At 42.5% G+C, this 20,716-nt stretch overlaps 1 protein-coding gene across 1 annotated transcript in view; it reads right to left on the bottom strand.

Annotated features, from left to right (window-relative positions):
* Positions 1–17,137: 17,137 nt before the first annotated feature.
* The window catches only part of MICU2 (mitochondrial calcium uptake 2), an 811,360-nt gene continuing 807,781 nt past the window's right edge, over positions 17,138–20,716 (bottom strand). Inside the window, exon 12 of the mRNA XM_053708516.1 lies at positions 17,138–20,014. Coding sequence (XP_053564491.1) covers positions 19,967–20,014 — 48 coding nt within the window. The 3' untranslated portion in view covers positions 17,138–19,966. The remainder of the gene's footprint in view (positions 20,015–20,716) is intronic.

Raw genomic sequence — 20,716 nt, 5'->3', positions numbered from 1 at the left:
CTTCGACTCTATTGGTTCCCCTGCTGGGTTTACTCTGACGCTGCTTGCTGAGTGACGTTTGCCTAGCGTACCGAGCTTACGCCTGTCTGACGGGCGACTTTTGGTTCCGTCCTGCCTATCTGGGTACACGTTTGTACCGCCGCTCTTGTGAGTAACACTCTGTGTGGGGGGTCCGCTGCTTATGTGTGTCCCTTTGCTGCCTTAAACGATACTTGTCCCATGAGGCGCCTCTTCCATCTGTCATCCACAGGTTCCCGTTGTCCACTCACCATATCTGAGAGAGCTGCCTGGATTGCTGTTTGCCGAATCCGCCATCTGCCACATGCTGTGATCATTTGCGCACTTCTATAGAGACTCTGTGTGCTATCTCGGTTCTCTTTAATCTAGCAGGTAATCTTGGTAAGATCATCATTTTAAGAGCCGCTATTCTGCCCATCCAAGATATTTCACTATATCTTTTAGAGTGAAGCTCCGAAGTGACGGCTGTTAGCAGCTTTTCAAAGTTTTCTTTGATCACCACCGACTTTTTATGGGAGAGAAAGACTCCCAAGTGGCGAACTGCTTTGCAGGACCACTTGAAGGAGTAAGCAAGCTGGATCTCTTCCCTTTCATGCTGCGGAATATTAAGGGAGTAGGCCTCCGTCTTGGTCACATTAAGTTTGTAATAAGAGATTTCTCCGAATTGTGCGAAAAGGGCCATTAACGGGGGGATAGAGTCAACTGGGTCTGAAAGAAAGACCGTAAGGTCATCGGCAAATAGCGCAAGCTTCTGAGGGGTATCATGCATCTGTACGCCATGAATCTGTTTTGATTCTCTAATTGCGATCGCCAGGGGCTCAATAGCCAAAACAAACAATAGGGGGGAGAGGGGGCATCCCTGTCTGGTTCCGTTACTGATTGTGATCTTAGGGGAGCAGAATCCCAACCCTCTAACAACTGCGGTGGGGGCCGAGTACAGCGCCTTGGTCGCTGTGATGAATGAGTCCGGTATTCCAAACGCTGATAGAGTTTGAAATAGGTAGTCCCATCTCACCCTGTCGAAGGCCTTTTCGGCATCAAACGACAGGGTGAGTACCGGGAGTCCCATATCCGCGGCTTCTGAGAAGATATTTAAAAGGCGCCGGGTATTATCGGAACCCTGCCTTCCTTGTACAAAGCCCACCTGATCTAGGTGTATAATTGTCTGCAAGTGCTTCCCTAGCCTATTAGCCAATATTTTAGCGTAGATTTTTGCATCTACGTTGATGAGTGAGATGGGCCTGTAGCTAGAGCACAGTAATGGGTCTTTACCTTCCTTGTGAATTGTGGTAATGTTGGCTTCTAGGAATTCTGCCAGGAAGGCGCCTTTAGTTGCTACTTTTTGGAAGAGTCGGAGCAGTATCGGGGTTATGATCGGGCTAAGTGTTCGATAGAACATTGCCGTGAACCCATCTGGCCCAGGGGCCTTATGGGGTGCGAGGTCCTCTATGGCTGCTTTGACCTCTTCTAATGTGAACTGTCGCTGTAATTCGGCTTTAGATTCCTCAGTTAGAGTGGGCACAGGTAGTGTTTCTAAGAATTTGAGAATGTCGCCATGGTCAGAGCTGCCAGTTGCTTCAGATTGCTCAAGATTGTATAGTGAAGAATAGTAACTAGCAAACGCAGCGCCTATTTCTTTAGGAGAGTGTACCACACCACTGCACGTCGCTATGTGGGGTATCCTTTTCTGTAGTGTGCGCATGCGTAATTTGTTAGCTAGAAGCTTGTCTGCCCTATTGCCTTTGTGGTAATACAATTGTTTGAGCTTATGTAGATTCTCCTGGACCCGGGACAGATCTCTCTTGGAGATTTTTTCCCTGATAAGTCCAATTTGATTGGCTACTTGAACACTAGGGATCGTTTTGTTTGTCTGTTCAAGGGCACGAAGATCTCCATATAACTTCGCTAAGGGCTGGCTATTCTTTGCGCAGTCGGGCCATTTTTTTAATAAAATGACCCCGTAGGTATGCTTTAAGAGCGGCCCAGACCATGTCAATGTCGGTGGTTCCTGTGTCATTATGTGACAGGAACTCCTTCACAACCTCTTGGAGCGCCGGAAGCTCTATATCAGAGAGCCATTGCTCAGAAAGTCGCCATGGCGGCCTATTAGTCAGGGCTTGTAGCTGAGTGAAATCTAAGCAGACCATGTCATGGTCTGACCATGTACACGGTCTGATGGAAGGGTTAGTAAGTTGGTCTAGAGACCACGAATCACAGAATATATGATCCTGGAATATGAATTGTGGGCTTTTGAGTAGTGTGTAAAGTCTTTCTCTGAAGGTGCTAAGCATCTCCAAGCGTCATAGAGGTTGTGTTGGTATATGAGTTTCCGGAAAGCGTTGGAGGTAGATGAGACGTTTCTGTCAGAGTGTGTCGTAATGGTGGATTGCTTGTCTTTGGCTGGGTCCCAGACCATGTTGAAATCCCCCCCAATAATTAGGTGTCCTCTTTTGATCTGTTGCTACGTGGGCTAATAATTTGCGGAGGAAGGGAACTTGTTGGAATTAGGTGCATATAATGAGACTAGTGTGAACAGTGTGTTATTAAGTGAACAGATAAGTATCAGGTACCTACCCTCACTATCTCTTTCAAATATACACCATGGTAAAGGACAAGTCTCTACTAATCAGGAGGGCAACTCCTTTGGTCCTGCCCTCAGAATTGGAGGGCAGTTTTCACATACTGGGAAGTATCGGGAAATCCCAGAGAGGTCGGGTTCCCCATCCAGTGTGTCTCCTGTAGGAACATTATGTGTACTTTGTGTGCTAGTAGAATATCTCTGTAGCTATTTCCTCTTAGTTGGGGGAATTTAAGCCTTGCGCGTTCAGCGTAGCTATACGTATCGGGGCCATTTTGGGAGTGGCGGGGGGGCTGCCTGGGTTACTTAGGGTGGTAAATCATCTAGAAGTCAAATGTGCGATCAGTCTTATGCTGTGAGGGCTAGGAAAACGTGATATATATTAACTGAGAGGTATTATAAAAGGAAACCTCTAGTGACTGGTAAAAATGATAAGTATAACACTTTCGCAATGAGTGCACCAACCGGTCTTTGCCAGTGGGGCACAACTAATATGGTGGGGGGGGAGCTGAGCGGAGAGGGGTCCACGACCCCGCCGACTTAAAATATGGGTTATAAATCTGTGGAATGAAAAAGCATATGTATTGCATATGTACATCATACATAATAGAACATTCAATGCTGTAGAACCTCATATTATAAACATAATCTCGACAACAACAACAACAGGAGGGATTTTGAACAGAACTGGGGCGATGCAACGTAAAGTGATTAGTGGGCGTATCTACTACTTTCCCTTTCTGGGCATTACTTAATTCCCTGTGCCTTGTATAGAGCCCTATTCATTACACAAGCAGGTTCTCGCTAGGAATCTGATCTATGCCTTATCGCAGTTTGGACTAACTGAGGGGGGCATTAGGGTCGTAGGTCCAGGGTCCTCTGCATGACAGACGGCTAGGACATTAAACAATAAAGGCATTGCTTAGGTAGCGCTTGATTGTCTAAAGAGGATGGAGCACTAGAGGGCATGAATTATCCCAATCTTTAGGGTACTAACTGTGGATCGACTTGCCATAGGAGTTAGAGACTGACAGCTAAAGTATCGGCAAGGGCAGGTTAGGTCCGTTTTGTGAGGGTAGTCGTGCTTAAGTTAGATTAGATGCTCTATACTCCCAATATAGGACAGGGGCTTAGCTGGAGGCATTAAGATATGATATGGGTAGAGTGTATGTCAGACTCATGGAGAAGTCCTAGCATGATGGGGGCCACGTACTAGTTATGGGCGCCATCAGATACAGGATTCAGTCTCCTCCCTGTGTCTCCGCTACTAAGTGCTGAAGGGGGACAGTATAAATAAGCTTATAGGTGTTCAATTGCCTAAGTATATAAGTCTGTGTAATAGACTAACATTAAATATGTGGATTATTAACTCAATATAACAAAACAACAATTTACATGTGGGCATAAGTAAAGAAACAGGCATATTTAAGAGATTATGGTAAGTGTCCATTACTTGGGTAAACAAAATAAGCTACAATATATGATTGCTTAGGTCTCACCCATCTTCATCCTGCTTGGGCAGGGATAGCAAGTCCTTAAACATTGTAGAGCACTCCCCTCCTATGGTGAGTCATCTTCGTCTTTCAGAGGGTCCAGCAGATAGAATGAACAAAGTAAGTAAAACAAAGTAGAACAAAAAGAAAAGCAGACAGCTCTCTACTTGTCTGCATCTCGTTGTGAATCAGTAGAATCTCTGTGCTTCTTAAAGCTTCGTTGGATGTTCAGGAGTACCAGAGGATTTTTTGTGGTAGCGTTTCTATGGTGGGGGCTGACGCCCTCAGTCCATTGCCTATTTCTGTGTCGGGAGAGCGATCTCCCCCATCTGGAGGGAGCAAGTTCCACTTTTGCAGCAACTCACGTGCCTGTTGAGGGTAGAGGCCATATATTGGTGACTGTCCTTGGTGATAAACAGCCTTACTGGGAACCCCCACCTGTACTTCAGATCTCTCTCTCTCAGTATTTTAGTATAGGGGTGGAAATGTTTGCGGATCTGGAGCGTGTGAGTAGAAAGATCCGGGTAGATTTGCAGACCTGCATACCCTTCAGGCAATTGCTTGTCACTGGCTAAGGCTCTAATGATTTTTTCTCTGTAGGGTATAGTAGTGATGCCTCGCTATCACATCTCTTGGTTGTCCACCATCCGCTGTTCGTCGCCCTGAGGGCTCTGTGTACTCTGTCTATGAGATTCTCATCACCTGTCGCTGACCCCAATACAGATTCAAATAGACCATGTAGATATTTCTCAAGGTCCTGTGGTAGAACTGATTCCGGCACGCCTTTGATGCGTATATTGTTGCGACGCGACCTGTCTTCTAGGTCCGCCAGCTTCAATTCCAAATCAGTGATCTGAATGGCCAGGGATTGGGAGTAGCTAAGAAGGTTGGTGTGATCTATTGCCAAGTCTTCTTGTTTGCGCTCCAGCGCATCAGTTCTCTCTCCTATGAGACCGATATCTCTCTTCAAGTCGGCATGCGATCTATCAAATCTCTTAGTCAAGGAATCGTGATGTGAGGTTAGCAGGGATTGGATGGTTTCTATCATATTGTTGTTAGTACTATTAGATATCTCCAGGGCCTGTGAGGCCTTTTGCTTTAAGATTCAACCGGTCTGGGTGTCTGAGGGCACTCCCGTATCTGAGTATTCATCTTCTGATCTCGCCTGGGCCATGTTAGAGCGGTGCTGAAAATGATCCACCACAGTTCTTTTTGGCGTAGCATGGGGCTTTCTGCTTCCTTTTCTGGGCCTGCGACATCTTGTATTTACGGATGCGAGACTATCAAGTGATATATGTATGTTAATGTTGAGAGCTTGCTTATTTATTTTACATATGCTATAGGAACCCATTAGCCGGCGGGGCCACGAACAATTAGTGTTCAATTACATGTTCTATGGTCCTATTCCCTCCAGGTGAAGAGGGCGCTCTGGTGAGGGCAGCCTAATCTGGGAGTCTTTATATCTGGTGCCTTGATTTTACTTGGATAGTATATCTGCAACAGTGAGAGAATGAAAAGCGGGACCTTCTCCTTGAAGTGTATTCTTTATATATGTTCAGCCTCTATTTTCCAAAACGGGAGATATGGTGATGGTTGCAGTCGTGAGAATGACCCCTCTCCCCTGGGTATGTGTCTCCTATTGTCGAAGTGGGTAAAGGGGGTGAGGATATGACCCAACAGTAGTATCTGGTGGGAAATGGCAGGGAGGGGGGTAATGCTTGTAATTGCTGGCCTATAACCGGTTAAGCTGCTCAGATTGTAATGTGGGGCGCGTCACCAAATGGTGGGGTCAGTCTCTGGCTCAAATTGCTTGTGTAGAGGTTCCCAGTAAGAAATAAAGCAGTCTACAGGGCCTACTTTTGGGCTGTGTGAGTAGTAGGTATCCAGCTATGGTTACACTTCCAGAGTATCTTTAATATCCCATTAACTGATTCTCTTTCATGGGCTAGGGAGGTTGTAACAAGTATAAACAATGCTTGCTGTGCTGGTGTTAAAGATTTACCAATGTCTCAAGTATCTCCTATAGTTTGTAGGCCTGTCATGCAGTAGGTGAAAACTGAATAGCGTGTCAGTAGCGATAAAGCGATTAGGCTCTTTCTGTGGGGGTTAGCATATTGTTCTTAAAGTCTCTCCAAGTGCAGGCCTGCGGCTGGTAAGTGTTTGTGACTGTATAGTGTGATTGTGCTGCGACTCACCCAGATCCTTATGTTGCGATCACGCTGTCCAATATGGCGGGCCGCTCGCGCCAAAACTACAGTCTCTTCAGATCTGGTAGAGCAGATATTCCCAAACGGGTGATCATCCAGGGGGGCCTCTCAGCCCCGGTAAAGTACCATCCGGTGTCGTTGCAGCCGCTCCGGCCGATCTCCAAGTGTCCGAGGTTGCCGCAGTTGCGGTTTGTGGTTTGGTGGGGTAAGTGTCGGAGCAATCTCCTGTAGGTCACCGGAGGTAAAGAGAGAGCGTGTACACTTCAGCAAACTTCTCCGGAGCGGAGCCCCGACCCTCCGGAGTCGTATGCTGCAGGCAGGCTAGGTTGAGACGCAGCTTCTAGATTGCGGGCGCTGGAAATCCGGTGGTGAGATTAATACTCTCAATCTTTTCAGGTTGCTTCAAATAAATGGGTATAATCTTTGGACCAGTTTGGTCTTTAAGCAACAGGTTACCTTTTGCAGTAGTATTAGGTAAAATTACGGGTGTTTTTGATCCCAAATAGCTAAATATTAAACTTTTCACGGCAGAGCTCTCTAGATGTGCTGCTACTCAGCTTCCGTGGCTAGCTCCGCCCCCCGTCTAGAGTATGTTTTATTGGGATTAGAGAAAAAAAAAAAAAAGAGTATGATTTTTGCGTCGGGTGTTGGATTCTCCATATATCTAGTAATGAGGGTGGTTCTAAGGCAATGCGTTACTGTTTCAATGGGTGTTGTAAGTTTTGAGGCTTTTGGCCGACAGAGCTTAGGGTTGAGTGCTATATTGAAGTCCCCCGCCAGGATAGGTGATTCCCCTAGCTACCTCCAGCAGCTTCCTGTGATTTTTAAAGAAATGTTGCTGCCCCGTATTAGGGGCATATATATTTGCTAGGGTTATTGGCTTGTTAAATAGATCACCCACTAGTATCAAATATCTTCCCTCTGGGTCTGTGTGTGTGATGATATTGCGAATGTGGATTGATCTATGCAGGAGATATCCCCACCCCATTTCTTTTTTTTACGTTGTGCGAACTGAAATGGCTTGTCGGGTAATGCTTAGATGTAAATTTGGGTTCCTCTTTATATCTAAAAGTGGGTTTCTTGAATAAATACAATCTAATTTTTTTGTTTTGCGATCTTTCTCCAACATTGGTGTGTCCGGTCCACGGCGTCATCCTTACTTGTGGGAATATTCTCTTCCCCAACAGGAAATGGCAAAGAGTCCCAGCAAAGCTGGCCATATAGTCCCCTCCTAGGCTCCGCCCACCCCAGTCATTCTCTTTGCCGTTGCACAGGCAACATCTCCACGGAGATGGTTAAGAGTTTTTGGTGTTTAAAATGTAGTTTTTTATTCTTCTATCAAGTGTTTGTTATTTTAAAATAGTGCTGGTATGTACTATTTACTCTGAAACAGAAAAGGATGAAGATTTCTGTTTGTGAGAGGAAGATGATTTAGCAGACAGTAACTAAAATCGATTGCTGTTCCACATAGGACTGTTGAGATGAAGTAACTTCAGTTGGGGGAAACAGTTAGCAGACTTTTCTGCTTAAGGTATGACTAGCCATATTTCTAACAAGACTGTGTAATGCTGGAAGGCTGTCATTTCCCCTCATGGGGACCAGTAGAGCATTTCTTAGTCAAACAAACAGAATAAAGGGCTGAATATGGGCTAAAAAACTGGTAGACATTTTTATGGGCTAAATCGATTGCTTTATTTGGGCATATTATTCAGATTTAGGATGACAATTTGCATTATAATCTTGGGGAACGTTTATAAAACGGCAGGCACTGTGGTTAGACACCTTTTCCAGTCAGGGGGCCTTTCTAGTTATAGACTGAGCCTCATTTTCGCGCCATTACTGCGCAGCGTTGTTTTTGAGAGCAGGGCATGCAGATGCATGTGTGAGGATCTAAAAATCACTGGAAAAAGCTTCTAGAAGGCGTCAATTGGTATCGTATTCCCCTCTGGGCTTGGTTGGGTCTCAGCAAAGACTATAGCTGGGACTGTATAGGGGTTAAATTTAAAAAACGGCCTTCCGGTCCGTTTTTTTAAGGGTTAAAGCTCTGAAATTTGGTGTGCAATACTTTTAATGCTTTAAGACACTGTGTGAAATTTTGGTAATTTTTGAACAATTCCTTCATACTTTTTCACATATTCAGTAATAAAGTGTTTTCTGTTGAAATTTAAAGAGACAGTAACGGTTTTGTTTTTAAAACGTTTTTTGTGCTTTGTTGACAAGTTAAGCCTGTTTAACAGTCTGTACCTTCAGATAAGCTATGTTTCTATATGTATGAAAGCCAATGTGTCTCCCCATTTAAATTTATGTGATAATTGTGCCATAGCGTCCAAACAAAGTAAGGACAGTACTGCCACAGATAATGAAATTGCCCAAGATGATTCCTCAAATGAGGGGAGTAAACATGATACTACATCATCTCCTACTGTGTCTACACCAGGTTTTGCCCACAGCAGGAGGCCCCTAGTACATCTAGTGCGCCAATGCTTATTACCATGCAACAATTAACGGCTGTAATGGATAGCTCCATAGCAAATATTTATCCAATATGCCTACTTATCAGAGAAAGCGCGATTGCTCTGTTTTAAACACTGAAGAGCAAGAGGGGCGCTGATGATAATTGTTCTGTCATAACCCTCACACCAATCTGAAGGGGCCATGAGGGAGGTTTTGTCAGATGGAGAAATCTCAGATTCAGAAAATTTTCTCATCAAGCTGAACCTGATGTTGTGACATTTAAATTTAAATTAGAACATCTCCGCGCACTGCTTAAGGAGGTGTTATCTACTCTGGATGATTGTGACAACTTGGGTCATGTCCAGAGAAATTATGCAAGATGGACAAGTTCCTAGAGGTTCCGGTGCCCCCCCGACGCTTTTCCTATACCCAAGCGGGTGGCGGACATAGTAAATAAGGAGTGGGAAAAGCCCGGCATACCTTTTGTTCCCCCCCCGATATTTAAGAAATTATTTCCTATGGTCGACCCCAGAAAGGACGTATGGCAGACAGTCCCTAAGGTCGAGGGGGCAGTTTCTACTCTAAACAAACGCACTACTATTCCTATTGAAGATAGTTGTGTTTCAAAGATCCTATGGATAAAAAATTGGAAGGTTTGCTTAAAAAGATTTTTGTACAGCAAGGCTACCTTCTACAAACCAATTTCATGCATTGTTCCTGTCACTACGGCAGCGTGGTTCTGGTTCGAGGAACTAGAAAAGTCGCTCAGTAGAGAAACTCCATATGAGGAGGTTATGGACAGAGTTCACGCACTTAAATTGGCTAACTTTTATTTTAGATGCCGCTTTGCAATTAGCTAGATTAGCGGCGAAAAATTCAGGGTTTTCTATCGTGGCGCGCAGAGCGCTTTGGCTAAAAGTCTTGGTCGGCCGGATGTGTCATCCAAGACAAAATTGCTTAACATCCCTTTCAAAGGTAAAACTTTATTTGGACCAGATTGAAAGAGATTATTTCAGACATCACTTGGGGAAAGGGCCACGCCCTTCCACAGGATAGGTCTTTTAAGGCTAAAAATAAGTCTAATTTTCGTCCCTTTCGCAGAAACGACCGGCCTCTAATTCTGCATCCTCTAAGCAAGAGGGTAATGCCTCACAACCCAAACCAGCCTGGAAACCAATGCAAGGCTGGAACTAGGGTAAGCAGGCCAAGAAGCCTGCCACTGCTAACAAAACAGCATGAAGGAGTAGCCCCCGATCCGGGACCGGATCTAGTGGGGGGCAGACTCTCTCTCATTTGCTCAGGGCTTGGGCAAGAGATGTTCAGGATCCTTGGGTGCTAGAAATAGTTTCTCAAGGTTATCTCCTGGAATTCAAGGAACTACCCCCCAAGGGAAGGTTCCACATGTCTCACTTATCCTCAAACCAAATAAAGAGACAGGCATTCTTACATTGTGTAGAAGACCTGTTAAAGATGGGGAGTGATACAGCCCAGTTTCCAATAAGGAACAAGGAATGGGATTTTATTCCAATCTGTTCGTAGTTTCCCAAAAAAGAGGGAACGTTCAGACCAATTTTGGATTTGAAGATCCTAAACAAATTTCTCAGGGTACCATCGTTCAAGATGGAAACCATTCGAACGATTCTACCCACCATCCAGGAAAGTCAATTTATGACTACCGTGGATCTAAAGGATGCGTACCTACATATTCCTATCCACAAAGAACATCATCAGTTCCTAAGGTTCGCTTTTCTGGACAAGCATTACCAGTTTGTGGCCCTCCCATTCGGATTAGCCACTGCTCCAAGGATTTTCACAAAGGTGCTAGGGTCCTTCTAGCGGTTCTAAGACCGAGGGGCATTGCAGTAGTACCTTACTTGGACGACATTCTAATACAAGCGTCGTCCCTGTCAAAAGCAAAGGCTCATATGGACATCGTTCTAGCCTTTCTCAGATCTCACGGATGGAAGGTGAACAAAGAAAAAAGGTCTCCGTCTCCGTCGACAAGAGTTCCCTTCTTGGGAACAATAATAGATTCCTTAGAAATGAGGATTTTTCTGACAGAGGTCAGAAAATCAAAACTTCTAAGCTCTTGTCAAGTGCTTCATTCTGTTCCTCGTCCTTCCATAGCGCAGTGCATGGAAGTAGTAGGATTGATGGTTGCAACAATGGACATAGTTCCTTTTGCACGAATTCATCTAAGACCATTACAACTGTGCATGCTCAAACAGTGGGAATGGGGATTATACAGACTTGTCTCCAATGATTCAAGTAGATCAAAAGACCAGAGATTCACTCTCGTTGGTGGCTGACCCTGGACCATCTGTCCCAGGGAATGAGCTTCCGCCAGAGCAGAGTGGGTCATTGTCACGACCGAACGCCAGTCTAGTGGGCTGGGGCGCGGTCTGGGAATCCCTGAAAGCTCAGGGTCTATGGTCTCGGAAGAGTCTCTTCTCCCGATAAACATTCTGGAACTGAGAGGCGATATTCAATGCTCTCAGAGCTTGGCCTCAACTAGCAAAGGCCAAATTCATAAGGTTCCAATCAGACAACATGACGACCGTTGCATATATCAATCATCAGGGGGGAACAAGGAGTTCCCTGGCGATGAAAGAAGTGACCAAAATAATTCAATGGGCGGAGGATCACTCCTGCCACTTGTCTGCGATCCACATCCCAGGAGTGGAAAATTGGGAGGCGGATTTTCTGAGTCGTCAGACATTCCATCCGGGGGAGTGGGAACTCCATCCGAAATCTTTGCCCAAATAACTCAATTATGGGGCATTCCAGACATGGATCTGATGGCGTCTCGTCAGAACTTCAAGGTTTCCTTTGCTACGGGTCCAGATCCAGGGGATCCCAAGGGCGACTCTAGTAGGATGCACTAGTAGCACCTTGGACCGTCAACCTAGCTTATGTATTTCCACCGTTGCCTCTCATTCCCAGGCTGGTAGCCAGGATCAATCAGGAGAGGGCCTCGTGATCTTGATAGCTCCTGCGTGGCCACGAAGGACTTGGTATGCAGACCTGGTGAATATGTCATCGGCTCCACCATGGAAGCTACCTTTGAGACAGGACCTTCTTGTTCAGGGTCCATTCGAACATCCAAATCTGTCTCCCTCCAGCTGACGGCTGGAGATTGAACGCTTGATTCTATCGAAGCGTGGGGTTTTCAGATTCTGTTATAGATACTCTGGTTCAGGCCAGAAAACCTGTAACTAGAAAAAATTTACCATAAAATATGGAAAAAATATATCTGTTGGTGTGAATCCAAAGGATTCCCTTGGAATAAGATAAAAATTCCTAAGATTCTCTCCTTTCTACAAGAAGGGTTTGGAGAAAGGATTATCTGCAAGTTCTCTAAAGGGACAGATCTCTGCTTTATCTGTCTTACTATACAAAAGACTGGCAGCTGTGCCAGATGTTCAAGCTTTGTTCAGGCTCTGGGTTAGGATCAAGCCTGTTTACAGACCTTTGACTCCTCCCTGAGTCTAAATCTAGTTCTTTCAGTTCTTCAAGGGGTTCCGTTTGAACCTTTACATTCCATAGATATTAAGTTACTATCTTGGAAAGTTTTGTTTTTAGTTGCAATTTCTTCTGCTAGAAGAGTTTTCAGAGTTATCTGCTCTGCAGTGTTCTCCGCCCTATCTGGTGTTCCATGCAGATAAGGTGGTTTTGCATACTAAGCCTGGTTTTCTTCCTAAAGTTGTTCTAACAAAAATATTAACCAGGAGATAGTTGTACCTTCTTTGGTGTCCGAATCCAGTTTCAAAGAAGGAACGTTTGTTACACAATTTGGACGTTGTCCGTGCTCTAAAATTCTATTTAGAGGCTACTAAAGATTTCAGACAAACGTCTTCCTTGTTTGTTGTTTATTCTGGTAAAAGGAGAGGTCAAAAAGCGACTTCTACCTCTCTTTCCTTTTGGCTTAAAAGCATCATCCGATTGGCTTATGAGACTGCCGGACGGCAGCCTCCTGAAAGAATCACAGCTCACTCCACTAGGGCTGTGGCTTCCACATGGGCCTTCAAGAACGAGGCTTCTGTTGACCAGATATGTAAGGCAGCGACTTGGTCTTCACTGCACACTTTTGCCAAATTTTACAAATTTGATACTTTTGCTTCTTCGAGGCTATTTTTGGGAGAAAGGTTTTGCAAGCTGTGGTGCCTTCCGTTAAGGGTAACCTGATTTGCTCCCTCCCTTCATCCGTGTCCTAAGGCTTTGGTATTGGTTCCCACAAGTAAGGATGACGCCGTGGACCGGACACACCAATGTTGGAGAAAACAGAATTTATGCTTACCTGATAAATTACTTTCTCCAACGGTGTGTCCGTCCACGGCCCGCCCTGGTTTTTTAATCAGGTCTGATGAATTATTTCTCTAACTACAGTCACCACGGTACCATATGGTTTCTCCTATATATATTTCCTCCTGTCCGTCGTCGAATGTCTGGGGTGGGCGGAGCCTAGGAGGGACTATATGGCCAGCTTTGCTGGGACTCTTGCCATTTCCTGTTGGGGAAGAGAATATTCCCACAAGTAAGGATGACGCCGTGGACCGGACACACCGTTGGAGAAAGTAATTTATCAGGTAAGCATAAATTCTGTTTTTGCTTGGGAGTTAAGGCCTTTAGTGTTTTGTGTCATTATGTTCAAATTTCTTACGGCCATCCGTGGGTATAGTTTAAGCTGTGTCTGCCATCTAATCAGTGTGTGGGTAAGTGTTGTTTTGAATTGGAGTATTGTGGTGGAACAATTCGGTCTGGGGTTCACTTCAGTCTCTGTGATACAATTCTAAGTTTGGTATTATTTCCAACCATAACTTCTAGCGTGTACAACTAAAACAATTATTAACTTTATAACATAGAATGAGAACAAAACCATTGCATAAATACATATACAATATACAAATACCAAGGGAAATACTACCCCATTCATAATTATGTATGAACATGAGAGTATCGGCAGACTTCCCTTTTAACATTTAACTAATAAAATGGTGCTTTGTTAATCTTAGCAAATCTGTCTTCTAAAATACAATAAGCATGACTATATGGTTATATATACTCACCGCGTCTAGGCGCTTATGACACCATCATTGGGTCGAGGAATATAGACCGGCTCGGGTGAGCTTACTTTCTGGCCAACATTTTTATGAGGAGGGAAAAGAATGCTGTACCATAAACATGTTTTGCTTTTAGCAAGTTCAGAGTCTAAGGTATTGTTTGGGTCTGAGTCTGCAGGGTTTAAGAAGTTGCTGTGGTCTCTTTCTACCAATCCTGCTCCAGGTGCTTCTTTGTGGTTTGGGATCATTTGTAGAACTTGTCTCCTTCAGTGGTAGAACTTTATCCAGTAGTGGCAAGGAGGGTTGGGGAATGTTAAGTTGCTTGCAGAAGCTTTCCAGGGTCATCCGGCGTTCTGTAGATTGCAAGTTGGGAGCCTTGTAGGACTTTTATACTAAATGGGAATCCCCATCTGTATGGGATTTCAATTCTTGTAAATGTAGTGTTAAGAATCTAACCTCTCTTCTTCGATTCAGAGTGATGGGAGCTCAGATCAGCGTATATCTGGATGTTTTCTCCCTCAAATGTAATTTAGCGTAATTTTCCTATAGGCTTCCATAATTTTTTTACTTTATCTGTAAAGAGTTGCATTTTCAGCACAATGTCTCTGGGAGGCTTTCCCCTCCGGCGGTTTTGGGCCTCAGGGCCCTGTGAGCTCTCTCTATGGGCATATTTTGTGGATCTGTGTTTTTCAAAAGAAACTGAAAGAGGCTCTGCAAATATTGGGGTATTTGGACCCGCATTTGATTTTTTCAGATACACCCCTTATCCTGAGATTGTTGAGGCGTCCTCGTTGTCTAGATCTTCCAATTGAAGCTGCATTTGTTGTATTAGTGAATCTTGAACTTCCAAGGTTCTATTGCGTATATCAGAATCATTGTGTATTTGATCTATATCTTCTTCTATATGCACAACTCTCTCTCCCAATTCAGATATGTCCTTTTTACTTCCTTAAGGCCGTCTTTTATCATTTTACCCCACCTGAGAGATGAGCGAGGCAAAGTCTGCTTTTGTGGGCAGGTTGCTAATATCTGCTCTCGTGAGGGGGTCTCCCGGTGTTGTGTTTTGGTGCTTAACCCTGTTTCTAGTAGCATTTCTGCTGATTCTTGGGATATAGGGGATTCTGGCTCGGGATCCTCAAGCACCTTAAAAAAATTGTTTTGCTGTTGTTGCTGTCTGGCCTTTCACCAATTTATCTTGTTTAGGTAAACTTTTTGAGGCCATTGTTGGTGTGGTGTGTATAGCTGTCACTTTCACTCTCTGAAGATAGTATATGTTTAAAGAAGATAAAATGCAGTTACAAGCCTGTGCAATGCAGTAGCAGTTAAGACTTTTATTCTTATGCACCCTCCTCTCAAATGTAGTAGTTCTGTACTAGTGCTTTAAATAGGAGCCAGGTCTGACTTTTTTTATTTTATTTATTTATTTTTTAAAAACTTGCCTGGTAAGGGAGCTGATTCTCCTGCGTTATCTGTAATGTTGTGGCTTAGCTGCGATATTATGTCATGTCTTAAGGGTTAATTTTTATTTGCATTGTGCTGCTATTAGGCTTCACTGTTTGTCCCCTTCTGCTTTCTTTTTTTTTACCTTGCCTACATTCCCCTTCTTTCGTTTTGTTTTTTATTATCATGCAAGGCATGGCTTTTTGAAGAGTCCGTGTAGCTTAGGGGGCATCTAGAAGCGTGTTGTGCACTTTTATTTTCTTTTTTTTCAACGGTTAATTACCTGCGTAGGAGCCGTCTGTCATTCTGTTCGCCTAGTTGTGGAATAGGCGTTGCGTACTGGGCCTAGTCGGGAGACACACCATGCTCTTATCTGCTTGTCAGAGTCCCTTCTGTGCGTGGGGCTTGCGCTCCAGACCGGCTCCGTATCGTCCTCTGGACGTTCCAGTGACTAAGGCCTTTGCTATGCGGTTCTTTTGCACCAAGTATGAGGCAGATAATTGCTCAGGAAGAGCCTGCTGGTCCGGAGCTTCAGCTTTTAGCAGCCATATTAGACGATGGCTGGCTCCGCCCCCAGGTATATCCTGTTTTATCTAATATAAGCTTCACAATGTATGCACCTATTTTAGGAAGGTTATTCAAATACACTGTCACTGATGCAGACACAAAATGCATTTGACTAACTTTTTCTAGGACTTGTAAAAGCATATTAGATGAATTACATTCAGAAAAGCCTCTAAGCTGAAGCAATAGCGATCAGTAGCTGAAGTTACAGGCATATGACTAGTAAGTGTCTCTATGGCATATTTCTTCACACCTCCAGAGATGGACAAAAGTAAAGAGCTTTTATGCAGGTGTGGTTGTAGCAGATTAGCAGTTATTAGAGGAGGGGTTATTTTTTTGCATTGGGACATTGCATTTAGGGTTAATAATGTTTTTGCTTTGGGGGTTGTGACGGTTTGGGAGTTAATATGGGGGGGGGTTGTTGTCAGGGTTTAGTGACTCAGTGTTACAGTTTACAGCAGCTTTTACAAAGTGTTAATACAAGTTTATTAAAGGGTGCAGTAGGAGTCTGGGGAGGGGGTCTTAGGTTAGGGGTAATTTTAGATGGGGGAAATTATGGTTTATGCGATAATAGTGGGGTGTGGATTTATTTTGCAAAAGGGGGTTCTGGCGGGTTAGAGGGTTAATAGCATCATATGATGATGTGGTGGCAGTTTAGGGGATTAATTCTGGAGGTTTTTTTTGTGTGTGTGTGTTGTTATAGCGGCTAGGGAGTTAATGCATTTGCAGTCTGGCTTGTGTCAGTACTAAAGATTAACCAATGCAAACCTCATCATCATCTTTAGGGGGCAGATGATTGGCAATGAGAATATAGGGGAGTTTACAATGAATACCTTATTCATAGTTGAATTTTGTGGGGGGGAAATTGGTTGAAATGGAATAGAAAATTGGCTGTAATCAGCCTGCAAATGTTTAAAAACAAAGAAAGCTTTTCATTTTGTGACAGATATCCAAACATTTCAAGACAGGGACAGTGTACTGTATTTCCCCCCTGTTTGAATGTGTTCCCAATGATCTATTTTACCTGCTGGAGTTGATTACATTGTTTACAAATAGTTAATTTAGCTTTATTTTGACATTTGAAAAAGCTGGTTTTGCCTGTTGTATCCCACTTATACTGAAAATGTCAGTACTTATGTATTGGTTATAGAAAAACTATGTAAACTTGAAGGTATTAAAATGTCCATTTTCTTAGGTGGTCTTTGAGCAAACAATGAGAATGTTAGAGAAACGTCAGATCAAGCAACAATTCGTATAAAAATCTAGGGAATGTTTATACATGGAAAAGTTAAATACCATCTTAAGCATAAAACACAGGAAAACTTTATTTAAATTATGCTTTTATTAAAGATATAGAAAATTACACACATTCCAGATATAAGAAACAGAAGGAAACAAAAACGCTTTATACGTTAAGCACTCTATATACCAAACAGGATATATTTGTAGATTAAACAATCACCTTTAATTTGTATAAAAATAATACCCAAAACTTTGAAAAATGTAACAAATCAGTCATCAAAATGCAGATTTTTGTAAAGTTTTTTTCCCCCTTTTCTTTAGAATTAGTGCATGTTTAATAGTCATATTCTGTAAACTGCAATTTAACTGTTTCCCTCACTGAAAAGGCAGCAGTAACATATGAGACAGTTTTGTACTACACGGATCACTAACTTACGTTTGGCACATCATTATTTTTGGCTAAATCAGTGTTCCAGATAAATGGCTGACTGTACAAAAAACCCTATAAACTTGAATAGCAATAGAAAAAGAACACTCATTTTTGAGACACCATGAAGAACTATAATAAAACTATGCATATGGGTTCCCATTATATCTGTGCCCAAGTACAAGGGCAACCTGTTGCTGCACTGTTGGTTTGTAAACATACTCTACAGCTAGGGAGTGTACATACCACTAGATACAACAGGGAGGTAACCATTATCCTGATTGCAGAATAAATTGTATATTAAAACACTCTGCTGTCATGTACAAAAGGGTTGGCATCTCTTTTGAAATAAACAGTGTAAACAAATCTCAATGCTACATATACATCATTTAGGTCTCTTTAGTACTGTGCAGCTTTGTGTATGGTATAGTGATTATTAACAGGACATTTCTTATGGACTTTAACCAGTTTTGTCCCTGAATTAGATACTTCTCTTCATATACGACAAAAAAAAAATGTATTTCCTTTTGTCATAAATTGACATGTAAATATCAGCCATCCTACTCCTTACTCCATCACTTATGAAGGGTGCTCTTTCTGAGCCATTTATAACAAGAGGGGAAGGGGCATTTTTATATTAATTATACACTGCTATTTTGTAGTTTTTTATATTGATTTTTTATTTTTAAATAGATAAAAATCCAATTCATTATTTTAAAGTGCTAAATAAAATACAAAACTCCTGGATATTTTTCTTTGGTTCTTAGATACACATGATGGTGACAAGTTTATTTTAATTAAACATTTGGACTTTATCTATTGTTCCCAGTATACACAGCATTGAATTTCTATATCTCTGGATTTTAAGTGCCAGATATAGTAAATCTGTAACCACTCACAATGTTTTGTGAATTGGTTCAGTACTCTGAAACTTTATTTCACTATTGTGACTTACAAAACTACAAGGCACATATAGATCACAACAGAAACCACCAGCTTTTAAATAAATTGATCAACTACAGTTTGTGAGATTTATCATAGGTCTGTGCTTCAGAAGGAAGCCATTTTTAATTTAAATATTTTAAAGGAACAGTAAAAGGAAAATGAAACTTTCATGATTCAGATAGAGCACTGGTTTTCAAACCTGTCCTCAGGCCACATTTTGAGGATATCTGAGCTAGAGCACAGGTGAAATAATCAGTTGCTTAGTAAACATAGGAAGGTAATCCAGAAAACCTGGCCTGTTGGGGAGGCCTGAGAACAGGTTTGAAAACCAGTGAGATAGAGCACTCATTTTTAAACAACTTTCTAGTTGGTGATTGGTGACACATACTGTATATGACTCTTGTCATTGGCTCACTAGATGTGTTCAGCTAGCTCCCAGTGGTGCATTGCTCCGGGGATATCAAGCAAATGAAGCATACTGTTGTTTAAAATGACATGCTCTATCTGAATAATGACTTTATCTGAATTGGACTATATTTCTTATCTACAAATTACAAGTTGCCAAAACTGTTCCATAAAGACAACGATGCAAATAAACTGCCTGTTTTCAAATCCTGAGAGCACATGGCTCACAAAGGAACCCAAATGCAATTTATAACAGTTACATATGAAAAAAAAGGCTGCTGATTTCCAACATAACTATCTCCCAGTGATCTAAAAACAGGAGTGTCCAACCTTGTTAAATGAGGGGCCATATTTATTTTTTTACTTTTACAGGGCAGGTGAGCAGATCTCATAAAATATATTGACTGATCACAAATATATACTTAATTATAAACAAACCTCAAACGACAAATTCTTTAGTAAGATTAATATAAAAAACTACATGTACACAGACTGAAACCTATACATTGGATTAACAAAGCAGAGTCAGAATTAACCAATTAATAAAAAAGCGATAACAAAACAGTGTTGTATGATGCTAATTGGGAGATATGGGGTTAGATAAAAATGTACGTTGAGATGTTTTTTGGTATTTGGTTGGACAACCTTGGTCTAAAACCCAAGCAGCAAAGACAGTACTGTATACAATGTCTGGGCTAAATATGCAGATATAGGGGCGCTATTTCTCAAGGCTGTGATTGCAGCTTCAGAGCGCAAGCGAGCCTGCAATACGAATTAACAAACAGTGGTGTTAAGAGGTGGATGAGTTATATCATCCCAGCCAGATCCACCAGGGATGACTGACAAGGCCCTGCTTTCACGCTATTGGTTGGTGAGAGCAGGGGACGCTCCTGCACTTGCAGTGATAACTGTGCTTACCGCTGGTCGCTCATGTTCCCGGGAGCAAACCTAGTCTGTTCAGCATTTGATAAATGGGGGTTATAGGCTATGTAGAGATGAGATGTATATTAAGTCATAATACAAACACAAAATAATCAAAGAATAAAGAAAAGCGGATAAAGTTTTAACAAACATTAAAATGGGCTTTTTCCAGTTTGTTTCCATGCTTCTTTGCTCCCTTAATAGATTCTTTTTTAACAGCATTTCCAGAATCCTTGGAAACCTTCCTGTTGAGGACCATGCTGTAAAAACAGGACATATTAGTATAAATGAGGAAGAATGTTCATGCTACTATCATAAAGGCAAGTTCATTTCTCAGCTAACAATGGGCTAAAAGGGGAATTTAAATGTTGTGCTTAAACAACGCTGTCACGTAACAGAAATGGAAATGAACCTTTCAGGGGTTTCTCTTGCACTCTGTGTGGGGGTGTCTGGATGTGATAGAGATAAAAAGGTAAAAAATGAAATGTTTATGGGTACATTTCAATTGTAAATAGAAGGATTTTTGTAATACACTTCTATTTGCAAAAATGCTTCTCGTAAACGTTATTACTGTCGGCAGCATACGCGCATATCCTGTGAGAGCCCATGCATCAGTATTTAAACTACACCTCAGAGAGTTAGCAGTGTTTGTGTGACACAAATGATGTCTTCACTGATGAAATACATCACTATAAGCTCTCTGAGCTTGAGAGTAGTGGCACAGGCATATGTGCGTATGCCACTTAAAAATAATAGTAACATTTACTAGAAGCATTTTTGTTAATGGAAGTATAATGCAAAAATGCTTCTATTGAAAACTGAAATGCACCAATGCACATTTCAATTTTGACCTTTCTATCCCTTCAATGACGGTGGTGGATAATGGGTCTTGTGCTTCCCTGAGATGTCCACTGCTCCACCAGCGGGTACAATCCCCTACATGGCTCGCAGCTGAGGTTTTG

The sequence above is a fragment of the Bombina bombina genome, chromosome 3 (genome assembly GCF_027579735.1).
Source record: "Bombina bombina isolate aBomBom1 chromosome 3, aBomBom1.pri, whole genome shotgun sequence".
NCBI classification, from domain to species: Eukaryota; Metazoa; Chordata; class Amphibia; order Anura; family Bombinatoridae; genus Bombina; species Bombina bombina.
Note: the sequence above shows the minus strand (reverse complement) of the source record. Positions and strands in the feature narration are given on the sequence as shown.